General features: G+C 39.8%; 1 protein-coding gene across 8 annotated transcripts in view; it reads right to left on the bottom strand.

The window, feature by feature from the left end:
- LOC122564345 (F-actin-uncapping protein LRRC16A-like) overlaps positions 1-26,435 on the bottom strand; it is a 460,598-nt gene that overhangs the window by 44,174 nt on the left and 389,989 nt on the right. For all 8 annotated transcript variants that reach the window (XM_043719093.1, XM_043719091.1, XM_043719092.1 and 5 more), the window contains 3 exons: positions 19,060-19,126; positions 4,994-5,205; positions 2,796-2,899 (listed from right to left, as the gene is read on the bottom strand). In XM_043719093.1, coding sequence (XP_043575028.1) covers positions 2,796-2,899; positions 4,994-5,205; positions 19,060-19,126 — 383 coding nt within the window. The remainder of the gene's footprint in view (positions 1-2,795; positions 2,900-4,993; positions 5,206-19,059; positions 19,127-26,435) is intronic.

Here is a 26,435-nt window from a genome sequence, read left to right as displayed (position 1 = left end):
TTTCCCTGGTGTCGAGGAGTCCAGAACTAGAGGACATAGGTTTAGGATGAGAGGGGAAAGATATAAAAGAGACCTAAGGGGCAACCTTTTCAAGCAGAGGGTGGTACATGTATGGAATGAGCTGCCAGAGGAAGTGGTGGAGGCTGGTACAATTGCAACATTTAAGAGGCATTTGGATGGGTATATGAATAGGAGGGATATGGGTCGGGTGCTGGCAGGTGGGACTTGATTGGGTTGGGATATCTGGTCAGCATGGATGGGTTGGAACGAAGGGTCTGTTTCCATGCGGTACATCTCTGACTCTAAGTAGTCCTAGGAGAGTTAAGACATAATGTCAACCTGTCTGCATTTGCTAGCTTCTAGCCACTGGTTAGAGAACTAAAAGCAGAACTGCTACTCACTCTGTTAATCAACAGATTTTGTGTTTTATAACTTAGAGAGAAAGCCAAACCACTCTCCTATTCCCAAGTACAGAGGAACCTCTAATATCCGGCATGCAATTATCAGATTTTTGGATTATCAGGACAAGATCGCAAAGTCCCGATGCTTGGCTAAACTGCGTTATCTGAACAATTATCTGAACATCTGATTATCTGAACAAAATACTCCCTGCCTTGGTCTTTTGGATAATCGAGGTTCCTCTGTACTTATAAAATCTCTTCTGAGGAAGGGTCACCATAACAGAAATGTTAACTTTTCAAAACCAAGTCTTCACAGCTGCTGCCAGACCTGTTGAGCTTTGTCAGCAACTTCATTTTTTGTTTTTGACTTACTTGCAAAATCTACATCGGTCACTTTGATTGATTTGTGAGTCAATGAAATATGCTCAGAAGTTACAGAATATATGTATTTTAAATTCTTCAAGATTACACTTAAATGATGTTTTAAAAAAATGTAAGTTTATAGGAAAATGAAATACTGGCTTATTTTATTCTAAATTTATGAATCAGTATTCATAAAACACTGGACAACAGCATTTTTGAGAATCAAGGGGTTTACCAGTTGATATTTCTAGCCAATTTGATGACTTGCACTGTAATATGAATTCAAATAACTACCTTACATTTTCATTCTGATTTGTATTAATTGTAGAAACCATCGCAATGAGCAGACATATGGTGCATTCCCCTGTACTTATAGTGGAATTCTAAAGGGTGTCTTATAAAAATGCTCGCTGAATCCTGACCAAAGGAAAGCAAATTTACATAATCAGATCTTACTCAAATTTACTGCAGCTATTGTCATGAAATGAAAGACAACTAAGATCAACAAACAGTACATGTGATTAAATAGTCTGATAACTAGAATTGTCAAGGACAAGTTCACATGTCTGTTATTATTGCTGGCACTTGATAGCAAAACCAGAGCTCTGATCATTTGCAAAAGCACCTGTCCTGCAATTTGAGGAATCTTTCACTGGAAATACAAGTGTCATGTGATTAAAAAAAAATACGTTAGTATTATTCATGAAATTGGATTCCACAGTTAAGTTAAAGGGGTTTTGGTTTTCAATACTGTGAAGATTTGATCAGTTTCTTTTCAAAGAAGGATCAGAAAGTAATTTGGAACAGTGAACCAAAGACAGTCTAAGAAACCACACGACTTAAGCTAAAAGACTCAACAAGATACATTGTGAGCCAACTATTGCTTACTGTTGACTTGCTTCTATAGCATATAGAAAAAGAGATGGCCAGAGCCTACAAGCAGGTTGCATCATCTAGAAGAAATGTTCCATTACTGCAGATGGGAAGGGTTTAGTTTGTAGAATTTCTCAGGATAGAGCTGGAAATAAATCTTAAACAGTTTTAGCAGCCTTAAAGTTGTCAAAGTCAAAGAAAAGTTATTGTGATAGCTTGTCTGTGTATCTCAAAGAAAGATAGAGAGCCTCACATTCGGTAAAGGTGCAGAAAATGACTAAAAGGAAATGCTTGCAAACTTACCCAGTTGAGTAAGAAATTAATGAATGAAGATTTGAGTGATATTTCACTGGGTATGACTGACCGTAAAAGATAACATTGGGAGAAAGGATTGAACCTGATAATGATAAACTCTTTCAAAATGCCACAAATATTTGTACCAACTTAACTTTTCTTTTGTATTCTTGTGTTCTTGTGACCTTGTGTTCTTTTATTGAAATATGTGACTTTATTCAACGAGTGACCAACATGGCAGCCAAGTTTCCTATCAAACCATGAAATTCACTCTGGAATCTAACTTGATAAGCATGCCATCAGCAGGGATTATGACAACCGCTATTTGGCAAATCATTGGTAAAAGCAGAGGTTCAATTCAAATCTGTTTTCGAAATGCTCTGAGGAATTTGGAAAAAGAGGTTTGGCATTTTTTTTCTTAATAGTTTGAGGAAGGACGTCATTCAGCTTGGGCCGAAGTCAATTATTTGTAGGGCCAATACATGAAAAGGGAAACATGAAAACTTTCCTGCCTGGATCAGTGTTAACAACTATCAGTGTAACATTTAATGTCAAAATGAGTGTTGTGTGATATGAGTTTTCACAAGTTCAGGCATGGCTAGAAATTTTGAATGAAAGATCAGCAAATGTCGGAGAGACTCTGCACATCACGTAAAGACATAGAAGTCTCACAATTGTTCAATCTAAGATTGTTCATTACAGCTGAATGATTCATAACTGCTTCAATTAGATGTAAAATTTATAATCATACCATCAAGAATTAAAAGTATGCCAATTTATTTAATTCAATTTGTGTTTTAATCCTTAACTTTCAACACTTAATGGTATCACATGAAGTCATGTCACTAAAATATAAAAACTTACTTTGACTCCATTCGTGTTACCTTCTTGGTGAAAAATTCATCCACCCCCTCATCAATTCTACTCATAAGGCCATTCTGTTCACCCTCCTGCGAATCTGTGGAAAGCTGACAAAGAAATTCATTGCTTTAATTTTAGTCCAGAAATATTTACCTTATAGAAGGTAGGAACAAATTACTGCAGATGCTGGAATCTATGCAAGGCATCTTTTTCCCAGAACAGTTTATGCAAATCAAGTTGTAAAACTTCAGCCTGTGATTCACAAGGTTCAAGGTCATTGTCTACAAACTCAGCTACTGTTCGAAGTGCATGTTTTGCCAGATTTTGGCCAAAGTTGCTAAATGGGAGACCACCATAGACTAACTACCAAGTCTTAAAAGACATACAAAGAATAACATGGGTCCATTGTTCGACAATGTGCAAGTTTAATCATTTGCAAGAGATGACCACCTATTACAAAAAAAACAAATAAGAATAAAACTAAATGCTGATTACCTATTGCGGGTATTTGATACGTCTCCACTCACTTTTGGACTATAGTTCAGTTGCTGTGCACAAATTAAACTTCTGCATTCTAGTGGAAGGTGAGAATGAGGGGAAAGAACAATATCTGGGATAGACCTTTTCAAAAATTCACATCAATCTTTAGGCATGGATGATCATGGTCAATCTATCGGATTATCTTGCCAAATCCACTGTATATACACTTTGGTTCTGAACCACAGGCTAACCTTTTGACCAAAGGTGGAAAAAGAAAATTTGGACTGACAGAAAACAAAGCAATTCACCTTAACCAGGTAACATACTAAGCTGTGCAGAGTGAAGCTTTAGATATGTAGACAAAAGGACAGTCACACAGGATTATGTTAATGGCAATTAATCAAACAATTTTACTGGTCTGTTGAACCCACACAGAGAAGTGAGGACCAAAAGGAGCCCAAATCTAGGAAGGACGTCTCGGAAGACATTTGCTTTTGAAATATGAACCTCACAATTGTACATGGTTGATAATAAGAATAGGTTGACTCAAGAATTAACTTCTAAGGTGACTATAAAAATATCATGACATCCCCAAGGCATTACAGTATTAACTTATATAACTGGTAGTCATTCACTGAAATTATGGTCAGCAGCAGATGATAGTTCTTGTCGCATCAATCATAACCTATATGATTTGACAGATCATAAGAAAGGATGGATGAGGAAAGTTCAGACAACCAGAACTATTTATTTTCATGGGAGATGGTATTAATCATGACACAAAGTAAACTGTTTCTCAGTTAGAGGTATAGGCTTTGAAATGCAGGTATGATTAGTTACTGGAGAAAGAAAGTCTGGCTTTGCAATTCTTGTCCTACTCTGAGATTGCAATTGCAGTAGTTGACATGCCTCAGTGAATCCTTACTTACTGAAGTGCAGCTATCTCATCTTCTTGTTTTTTTTACAGTCTCAGAAGGAGAACTTCAGTCTGAACATGGCTTTTTTGCCAAAAGCCATTACTTACCCTCCATGTTTGCCTTCCAACAGTTTGGCTGCATTGTATGGCTTCTTTGCATTTTAAGTTATGCTGGAATCCAAGGGGACTGTCTATTAGCGTTTGAGAGCAACTGGGGTTGTACAGGTGCTCTGAAGTCAACAAAAAAATCCTTTGACACTAAGCACGCTACACCCTGGAGCTTTTTGCAATTTAAAACAATTATAGAAAGTACCAAGTATTTGTAGAATCATAGCAACCAAAATCAGTCATTAACTAACCTGCAAGTAATTAATGGTCTCACTAAATAAACACTGACGTGGATGAGGAGTTCCTTCTATCTTTTGTCTCTCAAGGTCAGCAGACACTAAAATCTCAAATAAACATCTCATAAAAATAGAAACCTTTAAAGATCTAAAAAGTAACTACTGATTAAGATATATTTCCTGCAATTAACATTCCAAATGCTTTTGCTACTTTGAAGCCATTCTTTTTGAATACTGTTACCACTGAAGTCTACAGAGAGCCTCATTCTGTACAGAGAATGTCATTCCACCATGAAACTACTTTTCAGCTAACAACTACTGCCCTGATAATATACACTGCTATTAATGACCACAGAAGAAGAGTTGCACTGTGCTGATATTGGGCACAATTAATCAGTGGTCTTAAATGAATACAAAATTCAACAGAATGAGTTTTGATCCATTGAACACAAAAGACTTACAGCTGTCTTGCTTGCTGGTAACTTCTTGTTCCTCTTGGGTCGAGATTTTGTGTAATGCTCCAGTTTCTTTACCTCTTCTGAGGGTAGTTCAGTCATCATACTGCTGGGCCGTGATGACCGTTCTTGCTTGCTGTAAATACTTGAAGCAGGGGTTGAGTCGTCAAAATGGACTGGGATCTCCTCCAGGGCCCTATCCAGGTCAAATTCCATTTCTGCACAAAAGAACAGAATTTACTATAATAATAACTAACATGAAAACAACTTTATGGTGTTTTATTTCCCTAGTGTTTTATTTTTCATAGATAGAAAATAAATCTGACCAAGTGCACAAAGAGGCAAATATTGGCAACGGAGAACATTTTAAAAGTGAAGTAAAACTTTAGAGCCAGTTAACAGTTAGCTACAAGTGAGTGTAATTGCCTATCAGTGAAGAAGGGCTCATGCTCGAAACGTCAATTTTCCTGCTCCTTGGATGCTGCCTGACCTGCTGCGCTTTTTCAGCAACACATTTTCAGCTCTGATCTCCAGCATTTGCAGTCCTCACTTTCTCCTATCAGTGAAGTTTGATGATCCAAGATGCAATTTCTTTTATTCATTCACAGGATGTGGAGCTCGCTGGTTAGACAGGCATTTATTGACCATTCCAGGTCAGTTAAGAGCCAGCTACATGGATCTGAAGTCACATGTAGGCCAGACCAGGGCAGCAATTTCCTTCCCCAAGGGACACTGGCAAACCAGAATCTTCATTCCAGAGTTTTACTGAATTCAAACTCCATCTGCCAAGGAGGGTTTCAAACCTGGGTCTCCTGAACACTGCCTGGATTAATATGTTAGCGATAATACCACTGGGGAACTGTGGTGCTTGATTTTGACAAACAGCTACAAGATGCTTGCTATCTGTGATGAGAAAAGAACTACAAGGTACAGGTATCCTCCACTTTTCAAACGTTTGCTTTATGCCAACTCGTTTTTCTGAAAGAACTACTTTAGAGGATTTTTGCTTTTATGAGAATAGATTCCCTACAGTAGGGAAACAGGCCCTTCGGCCCAATAAGTCCATCCCAACCCTCCGAAGAGTAACCCAACCAGACCCATTTCCCTACCCTTTATTTACCTCTGACTAATGCACCTAACACTATGGCAATTTAGCATGGCCAATTCATCTAAGTTGCAGATCTTTGGACTGTGGGAGGAAACCGGAGCACCTGGAGGAAACCCATGCAGTCACAGGGAGAATGTGCAAACTCCACACAGACAGTCGCCCGAGGCGGGAATTGAACCCAGGTCCCTGGTGCTGTGTGGCAGCAGTGCTAACCACTAAGCCACTGTACTGCCTTTAAGAAAAAGCGTGCGCAGTGAGAGCAGCACCACCAAGAGTCTTCCCCGGGAACTACACTCAGCATCAAGCCGTCATAACTTTGAACTGTGCCTGTGAGCACCTGTGCTTTATCTCGATTTATTTAGTGCATCCATTAGCAAGATGTGTCCTTAGGTATCCTGTACCTCCCACCACCCCAACCTCCAACTGCCTTAACTGTATGTTAATGTTAGTTTAGGTTTTTTGTGTTATTTGGTATGATTTGGTAAGTTATTTTTTGGGTCTGAGAATGCTCAAACATTTTTCCCGTATAAATTAATAGTAATTGCTTCTTTGCATAATGCCATTTTGGCTTACAAACTGTTTCATAGGAACGCTCTACTTTCAGATAGTGGGGGACTCCTGTAAATGGACTTAAATGACCATAATACCATAGTTCAGAAAACCGTTCAGGTGGGAGGACTGAAAAGGAATGTGGTAGTGATAAAGAACTGTATAGTCAGTTCTATTCAGGTTACAAAATTAAAAATCACACAACACCAGGTTATAGTCCAACAGGTTTAATTGGAAGCACTAGCTTTCGGAGCGACGCTTCTTCGTCGGGTGGTTGTCATGATTATTCAGGTTATGTTGCCTGCATAAAGACATCTCCTTGCAACTGGAGAACACCTTTGAAGTCATAGGAGAATGGTGAGGATTATCTTTTCATGGTGCATGAAAGAAACATTAATAACATTATTAATGAGATTAAAGTTAAAAGTAAGCAAGTTAAAAGTAGGGCCTCCCACCCACTGACTTCCTGTAACCTTACACCAGCAGAGCAAAATCAGGTAAGCTTTCTTTTCTCTTTCGTTTCTTAGTATGGGACATTAGCAGGGATGGCAGTGCAAGCAGTGCCACGTTCCTCCTGTGGGATGTTTGAGGTGAGGGATACCATTAGTACTCCAGCTGAGTACACCTGCAGGAAGAGCACCCAACTCCAGCTCTTTGAAGGGCGTGTTAGGGAACTTGAGTTGGAACTGGATGAATTCAGGATCATTCGGGAGGCAGAGACAGTTATAGATAAAAGCTACAGGGAGGTGGTTACTCCTAGAAATGCAGGTAGTTGGGTGACTGTTAGAAGGGGTGAGAAGCAGTCAGTGCAGGGATCCCCTGTGGCCGATGCCCTCAACAACAAGTATACCATTTTGGATACTGTCAGGGCAGGCGGCTTGCCAGGGGTATGCCATGGGGTACAGGTCTCTGGCACAGAGTCCGTCCCTGTTGTTCAGAAGGGAGAGGGGGAAAGGAGTAGAGCATTAATCATTGGGGACTCCTTAGTTAGGGGACAGACAGGAGGTTCTGTGGGAATGAGAGAGACTCACGGTTGGTGTGTTGCCTCCCAGTGTCAGGGTTCGTGATGTCTTGGATCGTGTTTTCGGGATCCGCAATGGAAAGGGGAGCAGCTCCAATTCGTGGTCCACATAGGCACCAATGACATAGTTAGGAAAAGGGATGGGGATTTGAGACAGAAATTCAGGGAGCTAGTGTGGGAGTTTTTGTCTCTGGTTTGTTGCCCGTGCCACGTGCTAGCGAGATGAGGAATAGGGAGAGAGAGCAGTTGAACACGTGACTACAGGGATGGCGCAGGAGGGAGGGATACAGATACCTGGCTAACTGGGGGTCATTTTGGAGTAGGTGGGATCTCTACAAATGGGGTGGTCTAACACCTGAACCTGAGGGGTACCGATATCCTGAGGGTGGGGGTGGGGGAGATTTGCTAATGCTCTTTGGGAGGGTTTAAACTAATTCAGCAGGGGGGTGGGAACCTAAAGTGTTCAGGAGGTTGAGAGTAGTGAGGTCAGAAATTAGGTTTCAAGGTCGTAGGAGTGTACCAGCAAGCAGGAAGGTAGTTTGAAGTATGTCTACTTCAATGCCAGGAGCATCTGGAATAAGGTGGGTGAACATGCAGTATGGGTTGGTACCTGGGACTTCGATGTTGTGGCAATTTCAGAGCCATGGATAGAGCAGAGACGGGAATGATTGCTGCAGGTTCCAGGGTTTAGATGTTTCAGTAAGAACAGAGAAGATGGTAAAAGAGGGGGAAGTGTGGCACTGTTAATCGAGGACAGTATTACGGTGGCAGAAAGGATATTTAATGAGGACTCGTCTACAGAGATAGTATGGACTGAGGTTAGAAACAGGAATGGAGAGGTCACATAGGCATCCAATTAGTTCCAGAGATGTAGAGGAAAGGATTGCAAAGATGGTTTTGGAGTGAAAGTAACAGGGTAGTTGTTATGAGGGACTTTAACTTTCCAAATATTGACTGGAAACGTTATAGTTTGAGTATTTTAGATGGGTCAGTTTTTGTCCAATGTGTGCAGAAGGGTTTCCTGACACAGTATGTAGACAAGCCAACAAGAGGGGAGGCCACATTGGATTTGGCACTGGGTAATGAACCAGGCCAAGTGCTAGATTTGGAGATAGGTGAGCACTTTGGTGATAGTTACCACAATTCGGTTAAGTTTACTTTAGCAATGGAAAGGGATAGGTATACACCACAGGGCAAGAGTTATAGCTGGGAGAAAGGCAATTATGATGCAATAAGGCAAGATTTAGGATGCCTAGGATGAGGAAGGAAACTGCAAGAGAAGGGCACAATTTAAATGTGGAGCTTGTTCAAGGAACAGCTATTGCAGGTCCTTGAAAAGTATGTACCGTCAGGCAGGGAGGAAGTGGTCGAGCAAGGGAACTGTAGTTTACTAAAGTAGTTGAATCTCTTGTCAAGAGGAAAAAGGAGGCTGATGTAAAGATAAGAAGTGAAAGCTCAGTTCGGGCACTTGAGAGTCACAAGTTAGCCAGGAAAGACCTAAAGAGAGAGCTAAGAAGAGCCAGGAGGGAACATGAAAAGTCTTTGGCAGACAGGATCAAGGGAAACCCAAATGTAACTAAAGGAATGTCAGAAATAAAAGAATGGCAAGGGCAAGATTAGGGCCAGTCAAGGACAGTAATGGGAAGTTGTGTGTGGAATATTTTTCATCAATATTCACACAGGAAAAAAACAATGTTGTTGAGGAGAATACTGAGATACAGGCTATTAGATTATTCAGGACTGAGATTCAGAAGGAGGAGGTTTTTAGATTAGATTACTTACAGTATGGAAACAGGCCCTTCGGCCCAAAAGGTCCACACCGACCCGCCAAAGCGCAACCCACCCAGACCCATTCCCCTATATTTACCCCTTCACCTAACACTACGGGCAATTTAGCCTGGCCAATTCACCTAACCTGCACATTTTTGGACTGTGGGAGGAAACGGGAGCAAACCCGGGGAGAAAGTGCATACAGTCGCCTGAGGCGGGAATTGAACCCGGATCTCTGGCGCTGTGAAGCAGCAGTGCTAACCACTGTGCAACCGTGCCGCCCAATTGTTAGCAATTCTGGAAAGCGTGAAAATAGGTAAGCCCCCTGGGCCGGATGGGATTTATCCTAGGATTCTCTGGGAAACCAGGTGGAGATTGCCGAGCCTTTAGCTTTGATCCTTATGTCATCATGGTCTACAAGAATAGTAGCAGAAAACTGGATGATAGCAAATGTCCCCTTGTTCAAGAAGGGGAGTAGCGACAACCCTGGAAATTATAGGCCAGTGAGTCTTACTTCAGTTGTAGATAGGTTATAAGAGATAGGATTTATCATCATCTAAGAAAGGAATAATTTGATTAGGGATAGTCAGCACGGTTTTGTGAAGGGTAGGTCATGCCTCACAAACTTTATTGAGTTCTTTGAGAAGGTGATCAAACAGGGTAAAAGCAGTTGATGTGGGTATATGGATTTCAGTAAAGCCTTTGATAATGTTCCCCGCAGTAGGAGGCATAGGATTGAGGATGATTTAGCGGTTTGCATTGGAAATTGGCTCGCTGAAAGAAGACAGAGGGTGGTGGTTGATGGGAAATGTTCATCCTGGAGTTCAGTTACTAGTGGTATACCATAAGGATCTGTTTTGAGGCCATTGTAGTTTGCCATTTTTACTAATAGCCTGGATGAGAGCGTAGAAGGATGGGTTAGTAAATTTGCGGAATACACTAAAGTCGGTGATGTTGTGGACAGTGTGGAAGGATGTTGCAGATTATAGAGAGACATACATAAGGTGCACAGCTGGGCTGAGAGGTGGCAAATGGAGTTTAATGAGGAAAAGTGAGGTGATTCACTTTGGAAGGAGCAACAGGAATAGAGAGTACTGAGCTAATGGTAAGGGTCTTGGTAGTGTGGATAAGCAGAGACGTTTCTGTGCCATTTGCATAGATCCCTGAAAGTTGCCACTCAGGTTGATAGGGTTGTTAAGAAGGTGTATGGTGTGTTAGCTTTTATTGGTAGAAGGATTGAGTTTTGCAGCCATGAGGTCCATGTTGCAGCTGTACAAAGCTCTGGGGCAGCCGCACTTGGGGTATTGCATAGAGTTCTGGTCACCGCATTGTAGGAAGGATGTGGCAGCGATGGAAAGGGTGCAGAGGAGATTTACCAGTATGTTGCTTGTTATGGAGGGAAGGTCTTATGAGGAAAGGTTGAGGGACTTGAGACTGCTTTTGTTAAAGAGAATAAGGTTGAGAGGTGACTTGAGAGGCATACAAGATGATCAGAGGATTAGATAGGGTGGACAGCGAGAGCTTTTTTTTCCTCGGATGGTGATGGCTAGCATGAGGGGACATAGCTTTAAACTGAGGGGTGATAGATACAGGACAGATATCAGAGATAGGTTCTTTACTCAGAAAGTACTAATGGCGTGGAATACCCTGCCTGCAACAGTAGTGGACTCGCCAAAATTAAGGGAATTTAAATAGTCATTGGATAAATATATGGATGGTAATGTAAGTTAGATAGGTTATAGATTGGTCACTGGATGGTGCAATATCAAGGGCCGAAGGGCCTATACTGTGCTGTAATATTCTATGTTCTAAGTAATAATCTCTGGATTGATACTTTTGCCATGCATGAATTGGCAGAGGGATAAAGAAATTAGCAGGTTAATTCTCTTGCCAAAAGAATGGTGAGAGAGATGGCTGTTGCTTTATGGGTCATTGGCACCAAAACTGGTTAAAATGGGAATTATTCCAAAGGGAGGCTCTTCCTATTAGGACTGGGACTAGGGTCTTGGCTCATCAGAGACCAGGGTTTTGCACCTATAAAGAGGGGATTGGGAAGATTTAGGAAATGGCACATTCAAAAGCAGCTTTGAAGAAGTGTTTTTGGAATAAATAGCTATTGCAAATTTAACTATAACAGAGTAAGGTCCTTCATCAATATCATTGATATACGTCATATATAGTTAAGCCTCTGGCACTGATCACAGCAGAACCCTATCAGGTACAGTTTAAGTTGAAATGCGATACATTTATTCCAATTTTGTTTCTTATTTGTCAATCCTCTATCTATGCTAATACAGCACCTTCAACACAATAAGCTCCTATTTCATTAGGAACCTTTTATGGGGCACCTTTACCAAATTTTTTTTTTGGAAATCCAGGTACATTAGATCTACTAGTCTCCCTTTAGCCACCCTACTTCTTAACATTCTTAAATGAACTCTAATAATTATCAAACATGATTTCCTTTTCACAAAATTATGTTGACTGCCTAATTATATGATTTTCTAAACATCCTGCTACTACTTCCTTAATAATCAGTTCTTGCATTTTTTCCAATTAAAGTTGCTAGACCAGCTGGTTTATAGATTCCTTTTTATGGTCTTCATTCTCCATGTGCAATTCATCCAATTTCCATAATGGTCAGAACTTATGATCCCTATAATAATGTTGGAAAGGAATCCTCTTACAAACTTCTGAAGCTCAATGAAATGTATCCACTCAAACTATCCCCAAAATATATTAAATAGCCATAAAACTGCAGAAAATCATCCTTTTAGAAACCTCTTAAAATACATCAAACTGTCACTCAAAACACAACTGCTTGCGTTTTTTTTGACAGCTGCCCTGTTGAAGTGAACCTGTTACTGTGGTTGAAAGCTTAGCTGAGCAATCATATCAATCTCACTGCACAACAATATCAATGTAACCTCCAGTGATAAATACATTAACATTTGTGGGCAGCACGGTGGCACAGTGGTTAGCACTGTTGCCTCACAGCGCCAGAGACCCGGGTTCAATTCCCGCCTCGGGCGACTGTCTGTGTGGAGTTTGCACGTTCTCCCAGTGTCTGCGTGAGTTTCCTCCAGGTGCTCTGGTTTCCTCCCACAGTCCAAAGATGTGCAGGTCAGGTGAATTCGCCATGCTAAATTGCCCATAGTGTTAGGTAAGGGGTAAATGTAGGGGTATGGGTGGGTTGCGCTTCGGCGGGTCGGTGTGGACTTGTTGGGCCAAAGGGCCTGTTTCCACACTGTAATGTAATGTAATGTAATCTAATTTGTGAACAGTGGAGAAAATAGCCACCTGCTGTATTGCTCCAGAGGCTGGACAAATGGCTGATGTGATTAAAACACAGGGTGCAACTGACACAGTAAAATCTGAATCATCACAACATTGTTCAACGCAGAATAGCACTTTACCAACAGATGATGTATTCTGATGCATTTGAAGACTTTCCCATTTTTAGAATGCTGGTCAATTTAAAGGTCACTCAGGATTTCTAAACCAAGCCCCTCAAAATTCACTTCACGAGGAACATATTTAACATACACCATTATTTTATAACACACGAGTTGGCAACAGTTTTAAAACTGCGTCAACACTTTTCTTACCTTCATATGAAGGATTCCCCTATGGTTCATAAATCCACTGAGATTCATTGAGTCATAGTGCCACCTAATTCCATGAAAAATAGTTGGGTGTCTAAACTCCCAGGCCTAACAACGCAGCCAGACGTGGATGTAAGCTGAAGGTATGTTATCTTATGCTGCCCCAAGTAGCTGACAAAAGGAATGGGGATGGGATTTTAAGAATCAGGATGGACTCATCATTCTTCTAGCCCAACCACCTTTATTGCAACATAAGTGGATGAATGAACATATGGTCAAGTAATCCAAATCCATATCCTTTCCTGTCCTGACCAACATTCCTCACTCAACCACAACCATCAAAACACAGGGTCAATTATTGCATTTTTGTCTAATTTTGCTCTGTAAACATTAGCTGTTATGTTTGCCAATAAATTAATAGTGACAACATCACAATTCACTTGGAGCCCATGGGAATGTCTAGTGACTCCAAATAAACACAAGAATCTTCCTTCTGTGTCATCCATCTCTCCATCTCATAATTTCCACTGTGCTACGATTCCCACTGATGATACTACTGAACAAAATAAAACAAAATGATGGAACAGCAGATGCTGTAAATCAGAAACAAAAACAGAAATTGCTGGAAAATCTCAGCTGGTCTGGCAGGATCTGTGGAGAGAAAAGGAGTTAATGTTTCAATTTGAGTGACCCTTCCTCAGAAGAGAGTAAAGGTCATTGTCCTGAAAAAGTGTTCACTAGACCTGAAGCATTAACTCTCATTTCTCCCCACAAATGCTGCCAGACCTGCTGAGATTTTCCAGCAATTTCTGTTTTTGATACTACTGAACAAGTCAGATACCAGAATGAAATCTAGCTCTGTAGATCATGCATTTGTCTATTTCATTTTTGTTAAGATGGTAGTCAGTGGTAAAGACTTATGCCCAAAACATCGATTCTCCAGCTCCTCAGATGCTGCCTAACCTGCTGTGCTTTTCCAGCACTACTCTCAACTCTGATTTCCAGCATCTGCAGTCCTCACTTTCTCCTAGTCAGTTACTGAAGCATAATCACTGCTGAGTTTCTTAAACAGCAGAAGTGTGTTACATAAATAAAACAGAGTGTTCTTAAAATGTGCAGCAAAGTCTTATCCTGTTTCCCAACACTATCTGTTACACAGACTCAAATCCATATAAACTACTCTTTTATATTGAATCTGTAAGTTTGATTTAACTAATTTTCCTCAGTTTTCTCCTGTGAACGGGAAAATCTTCTCACATGAATACTCCCAAAACTGAAAGCTTAGACTTTCTCAATTTTTCATAACCTGATGGTGTCTGACCAAACATGTCTGGTTTGAAAACTTCACAAACTAAAAACTTTTCTACTGAGGTAACTGCATTTCATCAACAGTTCCACACTCCTTTCCGGGAGAAAAACTATATTTCTGATTGCAGTGAAGTTTCCAAAAACTCTCAATTTGAGTTTCCTAAGCTAAAATCAAGCCCTGATTATTCTGAACCCAACAAAGGAATGATATTCAATATTTACCTACCTGTTGTAAATCACCACAACAAAAACTATTTTCCATTAAAATTACAGGGGATCCCTGCTCTCTGACATATACCGGATTAGGTTACTGCTCTGGAAAGAATATCTAACCTAGTTACTCTTTAAACCCTTCACAAAAATAACTAACCATAAGTTCTAAAAATCATGTTAATATATCCACATATACAACAAACACCCTTTATCACAGCTGGCTCTTACCGATTCACTTCTTTTCCTGCTGATGACTAAGATTCAAGTCTTCCTCTTTTCAGTTCAAGTTTGAGTCCTTTTTGGATACACTCATCATTTTTCTCTACTCTCGCATTAGGAGTTGTGTGATGTACCCAACAGCCCTTCAATATAAATCCAATCTAATTTACTCTTTTGGTGTTTTTGCTCAATTTTCCTCCAAAACCCTTTTCCCTCTTCCTCTCTGTTATTACCTAAAAAACTGAATCATCACCTCTTTCCAAATATCTTGCTTGCAAGTAAGACTCATCGAGATCATAGTATCATCATAAATTAATCCATTGATAATCGTGAGTATGACTAAAACATAACTTATCTAAGATATTTGATATTCTAATATTTTATTACTGATGGTATATTGTCATCACAGGCTGCTTTGCTTAACATTTTTCTAGTCCAGACAACTTCTTTGTACTTCTCTTCTCAGTCCATCACTTATACCTTCAGCATGTTTCATCTTTAAGAATGTCCTTCAGTACGTCTCTGCCACAGCTACTCTGAAGACCTTAATATCTATTGTGTCCCCAAGTCCTCAATGTTTATTTCACTGAAATTTATTCCCTATTTTTCTCATTTAGGCTTTGCACAAAACAATTCCTCAACTGTTTAGTTTAACATATGTCCAAATGCTCTACAACATCCTGTACAACTGGTTGATTGCACATCAAGGCACCACTGCAGTCACAGCCTTCTCTCTGCTGCTGTTTACCTCCTAGTAACTGCTGAACAACTCTTCTTTCAGGTTGTTGATAGCCTCAGCCTCCGTGCTTCCTGATACAACATTCATACCTGTGGTGTTAATTCTTAAATATCAGTTTGCAGCATGCTGCAGCACACAGAGTATTAATGGCCTGGTCATGACCATCATGAGCATTGTTGGCTCTCCATGTACAAATACTATTCTGGATAGTAGCAAATTCCCTCTTCCCAGCACAGCCCTCCTCTTGTCTCCCAGCTTTCCTATTAAAGTCACCTAAAGCCCAGTGTTAAGAAGATCTTGAATTGCTATTTCAAAGGTTGCCTGCCTACTTTCTTCCTTCCCCAATAATTGATAATACATTTCAGTTTCTTCTCATTGTTTTTTATCCAACTAAATGTTAGCAAGATCAAAGTCATTATTGCTAACGGCAAGTACTTCTGTTTCTGTTTGGCCTAGTCACCAAATCAGCTACTCACCCAGTCTGAGCACATGTCATAAGGCTTCTATCATATTCATCAGTAAACTTGTTTTTATCTACCTCAACATCATACTTATCCATCCTCATCTCATTCCTACTGTTGCTGAAACTCTTATAATGTCTCTGTCAGCTTCCATTATCAATTTTGACATCTGTTGATCTTAAAACCATGTCTCAAATTACCTCCTAACTTTTCCGTTTCAACTGATTGATTTAAATTTCTTCATATTCAACTAAATTGCGTTTGTCATGTTTTCTTGCATAAATAAAGATAGTGTTCAGATGAGACTGTTATATACAGCCAGGGTGTGGATGATTACCTAACCTGCAGTGATGGTACTTAACTGCTAATGATTGGAAATGCTCTGCAAATGGCAGCTTGCCATTAATTTGGCAGATTGTTCAAATGCTGTAAAAGTTGAAATCTGTTTCATGAATGATGATGACCATACTATAGAATTTCTTACTGATCTACATCACTCATGACTTGCTGAAACCAAACTAAATTTGGAAGTCTTTGCCGCCCTGGTTTTCAGCTTTCCGGGAATTGAAGCTTATGTGAGTTTTGTTTCTTTCATTTATCAACTTGGTTTCCGTCCTTCAAAATATCAATGTCAATGCATAAGGCAAGCATTTATCTTCTTCAAGAGCCTATCATGTTGAATGTGTGAACATAAGAAATAGGAAGTGGAGTATTTAATGCTATGAGTCTGCTCTGCAATTAAAGATTACGCCTGCATTTCCACCATTTCTCACTAGACCTATGTCCTGAATTCTCTCAGTATTTAAAAAAAAATTACCAATTTACTGAATATACTGAACAACCACTGTTCATTGAGGTAGAGAATTCCAAAGATTTACAGCATTTTAAGTGAAGAAATTGCTTATGTCAACCCCCTTATTCTGATCCCTTTTTGTATGATGATCACGTGTTCTAGATTGGCCAGCAAAAGCAAACATTTTCTCAGCCTGTACCTTGTCAAATGCTTTAAGAATTTTAGAAGTTGCAATTGAATTCTTCTCACTGTTTGAGACTTTAGTGAATACAAGTCTAATCTTTCTGCTTAGGACAAGTATCTCATTGCAAACATCAGGCTAGTGAACCTTCATGACAATTTCTAGGGTAGAAATATACTAAGGTTAGGAAACCTAAATGGCATAATTTTTACAAAGTGAATAACTTTATTATCATAGAGTCCCCACAGCGTGGAAACAGGCCATCTGGCCCAAAAAGTCCACAGTGACCTTCTGAAGAGCATCCCACCCAGACTCATGCCCTCCCTGCAACCCTGGACTTCCCATGGGCAATCCACTTAAATTACACACCCTTGGAAACTACAGGCAGTTTAATCTGGTCAATCTACCTAACTTGCACTTCTTTAGTCTCTGGGAGGAAACCCACGGAGGCACAGGGAGAATGTGCAAAATCCACGCAGACAAGCGCCTGAGGATGGAATCTAACCCAGGTTCCTAGTGCTGTGAGGCAGCAGCGCTAACCACAAAGCCACCATGCCACCCAGAGCCACTGTACTTTGCCATATTCTATTTGCTCACAGAACCCAAGTCTCTTCCCCACCAGCTCTTCATATCTTTCGCATTACTGACGTTATCAGCACTGCATTGTCGGCAAACTTGGATGCGACATTCATCCAAGTCAATTCATATAGATTGTAAATAAAGGTGGCTCAAGAACTGATCCTATTGCTTTATTACTTACAGCCTGATAGCCCAAGAATGGCCTTTTTATTCCTCGTCTGTTTTCTGTCCATTGAGCAACCCTCAATCCCTTCAAATGTACGCACCCAATCCCATAAATCTTAATTTTGAATCATAACACCTTAACCAAATGCTTATTTAAAATTCAATTATCTGAACGGAAACACAGTTTGAAGGAAAGCCTGAAAGTGAAAATTGTACAAATAACAACAATTAATGTTGTTTTTGAAATATTTTTGCAAATTGTTCTAACAATAATACAAATATACAAGTTAATTCAAAATCCACCAAAGACCAGTTAGAACTACTACAAAAGACTGAAAAGGGACTGCTTGTTATTAAACTTTAATACACAGGAGAGAGGGAGGCAACATAACCGAGGCGTCATTCTTTCAAAGAAATGGAGTGTGTCCTATGTGGTTTTATTACCATTTGATAAAGCTATATTCATTTGTGTGTAATGGTTGCAGAAATCTCATCCTTCTTCACTGCAATTATTGTATTTCAACTTTTATTTTGCTTCTTTCATTGAATATATTAAAATTAGAGAAAGTTAAGTAAACAATATATTCACATAAAAGTTAAATAGGGAATCTTTCATTTTTTAAAAAAGGTTTTCTTTCAATATGTTAAATTTCTGCAAGTATGCTAAAGTAGAAAATTAAATATTCCATTTTGTGATAATCTACTTATTATAAACCTAGTTTAAAGAAAACTGCAGTGCTATTAGACAATATCCCAAAATACTGGATTTGAATCACTATTTTATTCAAACAGTTCTCTATAAATTGTTTATCTTAAAAGGTAAATTTTAGTTGTGTTTCTAAAAGTTATTTTTTTTTAAAAACGTCAATACGGAGGGAATAAAAATTGCTTAATTTCAATAAGATGAACACAGGTGAAAACCGCTTAACCACCCAACCACTAGATGGGAGTGTTTAGACATGAGCACCTCACTGGAGTCTTCAGCAGGGAGTAAAACAAAATTATTTTCTGATGAGAATGTTGTGATTAATTAGAAATAAACCTATCCATTTCCTGTTGCATCTGAAACTTGTACGGTTACAAATTACGCCAATGACAAATGAAAAAAAGAGACCCCAGTATTAGTGCAAAATATTGGATGGCTTTCTCAACTCAGTATTTAGCTCAAAGTTACTTGAGGAAAATTACCACAATTTTAGTCGTTATTTTCTTTAATTTGCTTTCTGACAATATTTCCAACAACTCTTTCCTTAGAAATATATCTGAAAGCTAAATTTAAGAATAATGATCAACACCAGGTTCAAGTGATCTTATTTAACTTCTACACAAAAACTAAATTGAACATGTGCTTCTTCATTTACCAAATGCTCTGGAAACAGGGCGGAGCATTCTACTGTGGATACTTTTCCTCTTCGACTTGGGGGTCATCTGCCACACAAAACAGAAGTTCAGTTAATCACTGAAGCATAAGTTCTTAAACATTGTATACCGTGCATGTATCGCATACATCATTTTAGAACACTTTTGGATGCACTCCTAAATACATACACAGGCTTCAGATGCATTTTTTTGTTTTAAAACTGCATACTCCTCCATGCACCATTCTAATGGCTAAGGTATCTTGTGCACATTTTATTTAGAGAGATTGTTCAAACTTAACACATAATAATAGGGTAAACGTTGAGAAGATGTTCCCAGTTGTGGGGAATCTTGAACAAGGGTACACAGTTTTCGATTAAGTGGACACTTATTTAAAATTGAGATACGAGAGGGAATTTCTTTTTGCAGAGGGTAGTGAATGTCTGGAATTTTTACCCCAGAGGGTTGTGCAGGCTGGATCAAAATGTATTTAAAGAGGAGGTAGATTTTTGAAATGTTAGGGATTTGACTGCTGAGGTCCTAGCATGAAAGAGCTGTTGAAACCTGGAGCAGATCAGCTATGATCTTGTAGAGTGACAAGGATAGGCTTGAGGGGCCGAATGGCCTTCCCAAGCTCCAATTCTTATGTTCTTATAACAGAAACCAGAAAGTGAAGATCATGGGACTATTTTGCCCCAAAAATCAAAATCTCTGACTCAACAAAGTAGCACTGAAATAAAAGCTGCACTTCCTTTTACATGTATTCTTCATTTTGGAATGTGCGAGTAAACATAGTGTCCTAGTTTTTTGTTCCCTATTTTGCAATCTGATATCATATGACAGCAAGGTGATGTCTTACCCATCCTTGCAAATCAGGAATCTGCATCGAAATTGTATTTCCATTCTTGATTACAGACAAACTCAAATTTGAAAATGCATTTGGTGAGAAAGGTAACCCATTACAAAGGGCAAAAAACTCTATGTAAAGTCATAAAATAAGGAATCTCATTTCCTATTGTAGAGCTTCAGTCACCTGTTCAGCACAAACAAGTAACTAAAATATACAAAAATGCAACTACATATTAGCACAATGTTAAAATTAATTCTGAGCATAACTACAGCTGTTTTAGAGTCATACAGCACGGAAACAGACCCTTCGTCCAACCAGTCCATACTGAATATAATCCCAAACTATCTATTCAAATTGTCAATTCAACACTAAAGTAATGTAAACTATGCAAAGGTCATGAGATGCAAGGAAAAACATTAGCTCTTATTTTTAAGCAAATTAAGCATTATTTGATATAAACATATTACACATACCATTTAACTTCGCTGTATAAGCACTAAACATGATAAGTGACACCAGAAGTGTGGAAACTGTCCATACTCGACAGGCTTAAAGAAGCAGCAAAACATTCATCTTCAAGCATTTTAAAGACGGAACAAAACATACGGGTTGACCATGACCTTATTCAACTTAAAATTTCAATCTCAGATGAAGTATTAGCAGTCCAAAAGATTTGACTTTCCAGGTTTCTCATAAACCTGAATCCATCTGTACGTTCCAATGAATGTCTCACCGAGAAAAGTGGTGCTTTGTCTCTGAAGAAACAACTACAAAGCTGAAATCACTGGCCTGCAAGATCATAATTCTTTGTAGTCATGAACCAAAAACTAACAAATAGTCTTTTTCAGTTAGATTGGTAAGCTCATTCGATGGAAACTTATTGAAATGCCAGTAGCAGATTCAGTTTGGCAGAAAGAAAGCTTCAGTTGGTCTGAGTGCGTGAAGAGTGAAGCTTTGCCATAGAAACTCGGAGGAGTGCTGTGCCACAACTATCACTTCAATCGTGAAAGCAGATCTGTGTGCATGAGATTTGAAAAGGTCAATCAACTTGTAGAGTTAAAAATTTAGATTATTTAAGGTTTCACTCAAAAAACGAAGGGTCACGAAGGTAACTGCTCCATTGTGCCTCAAGGCTCCTCTGTTCACAAGTATAAAATGTGTCACTCCCGATTCTGACCTAGCCAACTTAATAAGGTGGCCCATCTTTGGACAGCAGAATAATTCTCTACATCAGAGGGCACTGAGTTGTCACTTTGAGCGAAAGCCGTATTACCTGATTAGGTTAGATTAGATTCCCTACACTGTGGAAACAGGCCCTTCGGCCCAACAAGTCCACACCGACCCTCCGAAGAGTAACCCACCCAGTCCCATTTCCCTCTGGCTAATGCACCTAGCACTATGGGCAATTTAGCATGGCCAATTCACCTGCCCTGCACATCTTTGGACCTGTGGGAGGAACCCGGAGCACCCGGAGGACACCCACGCAGACACGGGGAGAATGTGCAAACTCCACACAGACGGTCACCCAAGGCTGGAATTGAACCTGGGACGCTGTTGCTGTGAAATTATCTCCACTAAAAATGATTTCATTAACTTCATCAATCCCTCTTATTTCAGAACGAATTTAGCCAAGGGTTTCCAGATTCATTTTAAGAATGATTTAAGCATAAAATCTTTCACTCGAGAGAGAGCAGCAGCTTTTCAGGCTTTTGTTGGGAGTTTGGGGGAAATGCAGGATCAGTGTCTTGTTTGAGTAAATCCCCATACTTGCTTATGTAAAACACTATGTGGTAACTTCACAAGTTTAAGTTGGGGCCCTTATCTAAGGAAAGATACACTGGCATCGGACACAGATTATAAAACCTTCACTAGGCCGATACCAGGAATGGAGGGATTGTCTTATTAGAAGAGACTATATTCATTAGAGTTTAAAAGAATGACAGGCAACCTTATTGAAACTTACAAGATTCTTAGGGGACCTGACTGGCTCAATGTGAAAATACTATTTCTCCTTGTGGGATGTCTATGATTTGAGGACATAATCTCAGAACAAGGGGTGGCAAATTTAAGACATGGAGATCACAGAATCATGATAGGGTTCCTGTAGTGCTGAGAGGGGCCATTTGGCCCATCATATCTGTACCAGTTCTCCTAAGAGCATTTATTTCCCCCCCAAACCTATCCCTATTGTCCCACATTTACCACAGCTAATCCACCAAGCCCGCACATTCCCTGGGCACTACAAGGCAATTTAGCATGGCCAATCCACCTAATCTGTACATCTTTAGAGGGTATTTCTTCTGAGTACAGTGAATCAGTGGCATTCTTTACTGCAAAGAGCTGTGGACGCTGGATCAAGACTGAGGTTGACAGATTTTAGATCAATCAGGGAATTGAAGGTGATGCAAAAAGAAAAGAAAATGGAGTTGAGGATTACAGAATCAGCCATGATCTCATTAAATGGCAAAGCCGATTTGATAGGTTGAAGGGCCGATATCTACTCCTGTGTCTTATGCAGTGGAAATTCAAACAAGTGTGATGGAGTTTAAAAACCTGAAGATTTTGATGGTGAAAGAAACTCAAAATGAGATCAATTCATGTGTTTGCATTCACTGGATCACATTGGGTGTTGCAGTCATCAAATTAAACATGCCTAGGTTTCAAAACATGATGGAGTGGAAGTTCTCTTTCAGTGTCCATGAATCACACCAGCCAGTACATTTAACCTTTTTGCAAAACTGTAGCTTGCCATAAATTACAGTTGATACTGAGCTGACAGTTGATTTACATTAACGATGCTGCCAGGAAGAGAATAGGGTACTATTTAATCTAGCCACATATAAAACTGGATCTCATATGATTGAGGATTTGGAAATAAATCTGTTTTTAAAGGCTTTAAAGGAGGATTCTTAGTCAGGAATTTCCCATTCCCAATGCTTGCAAATAAGGGTGGTCAGGATATTACAGTTTGTGGAATAAATTACCAGAAAAGTCATTAGATGTATTAGTCTGCTCTTCCTTGAATGCTAAGTGATCTTGTCCATCAGCAAGAGATGACATAGCCTTAATCTGTTCCAAAAGATGGCATCCGAGATAATCCATTAATACTACTCTCAACAACAGCTGAATATTTGTGTGCAAATTTATGGAAAAAATGTATGATTTGTGACAATGGATTCAAGGTTAAGTAAAGCTGATAAAAAGCAATAATCTCCTAACTTTGTTTGTGTCCCCCCCACCATGCAACCATCAAGAAGACACTGCATAGGTCACTTCAAAAACCATCATATTTAAAGCAATGTACATGAATGACTGTGCTTAAAAATGCAAGGCAGCATGGAATAAATTTCTGTAAATCACCATTTCACTCCAGCGATTCCTGGATCTTCATCAATCGAGAGATCAAAAATGACCAAAATGTTTTATGCCCAAGCGAAGAGAGGCTTATCTTTAGGTTTGCGTTGTGGAGAAGGTCTAAAATATAGTATTATTGGTCCAGATAGTCACTAGAGCAGCAGTTACTGGAGTTTCACATCAGGAACCATGGGGATTCCCATGTGGAGCAGACTTCTTTGGAATTGCTCAGGAAATCAAAGATTCCAACAGGCAATTTCCCTGCTTCTCGACTCCACTAAAGTCAGAGATTCCAGCGGTTTTGCTTCAATTAATCTAATAGTTATTCAGGAAAGGTTATAGGATTAAAACGTTACTCTACCATCTTGCTGACTACTAAACTGACTCCCAATTCATAACCTCCACCAAACTGAACAACCTTGAAGCCCCTTAAATTCCCTACAGCAACCATTGGTCTGAAGCCCTGGACCACAGCCATGGATCCAACTTTCCCTCTTCCCATTGGAACAAACACCAACTATGTCATTTCAAACTTACTTGGAAGCCTAAACCCTTAACTAACTGAGAGAAAGTGAGGACTGCAGATGCTGGACAAGTCAGAGTCAAAAAGGCTGGCACTGGAAAAGCACAGCAGGTCAGGCAACATCCGAGGAGCAGGAGAGTCGACGTTTCGAGCATAAGGCCTTCATTAGGAATGCTGATGAAGGGGTCATGCCCGAAACAGCGACTCTCCTGCTCCTTGGATGCTTTTCCAGCGCCACCCTTTTCGACCTTAACTAACTGCCATTCTATCCCAAACCTTCTAAAAACTTAGCTTTTCACAGAAAATGTGGCTGGTTCTGCATCTGGGCACATAAATCATAGTTTACGGCACCTACTGCTGTGTAAAAAAAAGGGAATAGCTTGGCTTGACTTCGGCCCACCATCCTGCAGAGCAGCACAAATACTGGATTTCCGGTATGGTCTGCAGTTTTAAAGGAGCCGGGGTCAGAATTGCCGGCCAAGTGTTGGAGCAAAGCAGCAATCTGGCTATGATCACTATTCCTCGGATTATCTGGGCCATTATTTGTAACATGGTTTCTAGAGAGGTAAAAGTGCTTGTGGTTTTTGGTGCTGTGAAAGTCTGATCAGCTTTTTTTCTATAAAGTGTCAGAAAGTAATTTGGAACAGTGACAAAAAATTGTCCTTTCCAAGAAATCATGTTACTTAAGCTAAATAGCTTAATAAGCTATCTGGTGAGAAAATTGCTCCTCCTTAATGACCTGTGCTTTATGAACTCCAGAAGGGGAGACAAGAGTCAGAGGTGTGTTGCAATTCAGAAGAAAAGATAAATACCAGCAGTTCCATGACAGTCAATGCTTTCTGGGCGGTACGGTGGCACAGTGGTTAGCACTGCTGCCTCACAGCGCCAGAGACCCGGGTTCAATTCCCGCCTCAGGCAACTGTCTGTGGGGAGTTAGCACGTTCTCCCAGTGTCCTGTGTGGGTTTCCTCCGGGTGCTCCGGTTTCCTCCCACAATCCAAAAACGTGCAGGTTAGGTGAATTAGCCATGCTAAATTGCCCAGAGTGTTAGGTGATGGGGTAAATGTAGGGGAATGGGTCTGGGTGGGTTGCTCTTCGGAGGGTCAGTGTGGACTTGTTGGGCCAAAGGGCCTGTTTCCACACTGTAGGGAATCTAATCTAATTTAATCTTTATGTTTATGTCTTACGAGTCCAGTGAGAGAAGTCAGTGAACTAGCCCGGGTGGCTTGGGGGGAAGGCAGTAATGGAGAAAATCACATCTGGTTTGCTTAAAGTTGCTGAAATGAAACACTTAGTGAACTGCAGCAGTTCACTAAGTGAAAGTGAAGATGGGAGCTTCCGGTTTGTAGATGGTATTACTGCGAAAAGGGATAACTGTTTCTTTTTGTTATTTATAATAAGGTCTTTCAAATTGTCACATATGGGTTTTTCTTGTGCACTAAACCCATTGCATTTTTTTAAGCAGTATACTGACCCCCCGCCCCGCACTACTCTGGGCGAGTATGGTCAGGGACTGACCACCATAATAACCAAATTGGAAAAACACCATTTATGGTCTATCAAGCCAGGTTCCACTCCGGAATTTGACTTGTCTACTCTTTTACCAACAGCTAGTATCATAATATTAATAGACCAATTATTCTTGTTAATATGTATCCTAATGTTTTATGAATGGAGGCTGCTTGTAAAGTCAAATTAAGACGATGCAAATCCAATGAGTTGACAATAGTTTTGTCTGTTTCTTGGAGCTTTGAGTGTGTACAAATTATACCACAAGTTGGTCATCTGGTTACTAAAAATGCAAATGAATTTAGGCTGGCCAGAACATAGCCCACGGATGCAGCTGTGGTATTTCTTTTCACACCAGCATCATCAACTTATGACTCATTCACCAATTTTGCAGCAGTCACTTTTGATGTACAACCACCACAACCCAGCAAGCTACTGTTGCTATGTTATAACAAGCTACTAGTAAAACACATTATGATAGAAGACATGTTTATTATTATGAAAGCAAGTTATTCTACTTAAACTGCACTTGTGCAGTTAGTGGACAAGAAGGAGTTGAACATTACAGTGTCATACAAACACAGCTGAACTACTGGAACTGGAGTCCTGCCCCAACTTGAGAATTGCTGTATAAGATGCTTTTAACTGAACCACACAGATGCACCTTGACTTAAATGATCTGTATTTGAGACCAATGAAAAACTTCAATGTATCACTTTTTGATGTATCTTATTTTACCAATTGTCTTCTGCAGGGATTTGAATTAATTAATATCGATAAGTGTATATTATTAATGAAGTGACGCTAGGAGATTTGATGCACCGATTTTTTTTCCTATGTAAGCACATGATTTAACTTGTGAATAAAATTCAGCTTTAGATACAAATGAAAATAATCCAAATATAGGCGGCAATGTCTCTCTAAGAACCTGAAGGTAATCAACAAGTCCATCAAAAACATACAAAATGTACGTCAAAGGATGTGCCATTCAGCCCACATGTCTGTGCTGCTCAATACAGAGTCATCCAGCTGAATCCCACAATCTGGCTCTTGGCAACCTAAGTTCATTTGGAGGGTTTGAGCTACAGGGACAGGCTGAATAGGCTGGGGCTGTTTACCCTGGAGTTTCAGAGGCTGAGGGGT

The sequence above is a fragment of the Chiloscyllium plagiosum genome, chromosome 29, assembly GCF_004010195.1.
Source record: "Chiloscyllium plagiosum isolate BGI_BamShark_2017 chromosome 29, ASM401019v2, whole genome shotgun sequence".
In the NCBI taxonomy this organism is placed as follows: Eukaryota; Metazoa; Chordata; class Chondrichthyes; order Orectolobiformes; family Hemiscylliidae; genus Chiloscyllium; species Chiloscyllium plagiosum.
The sequence above is the reverse complement of the archived record's forward strand: the minus strand, read 5'-3'. Positions and strand labels throughout refer to the sequence as shown.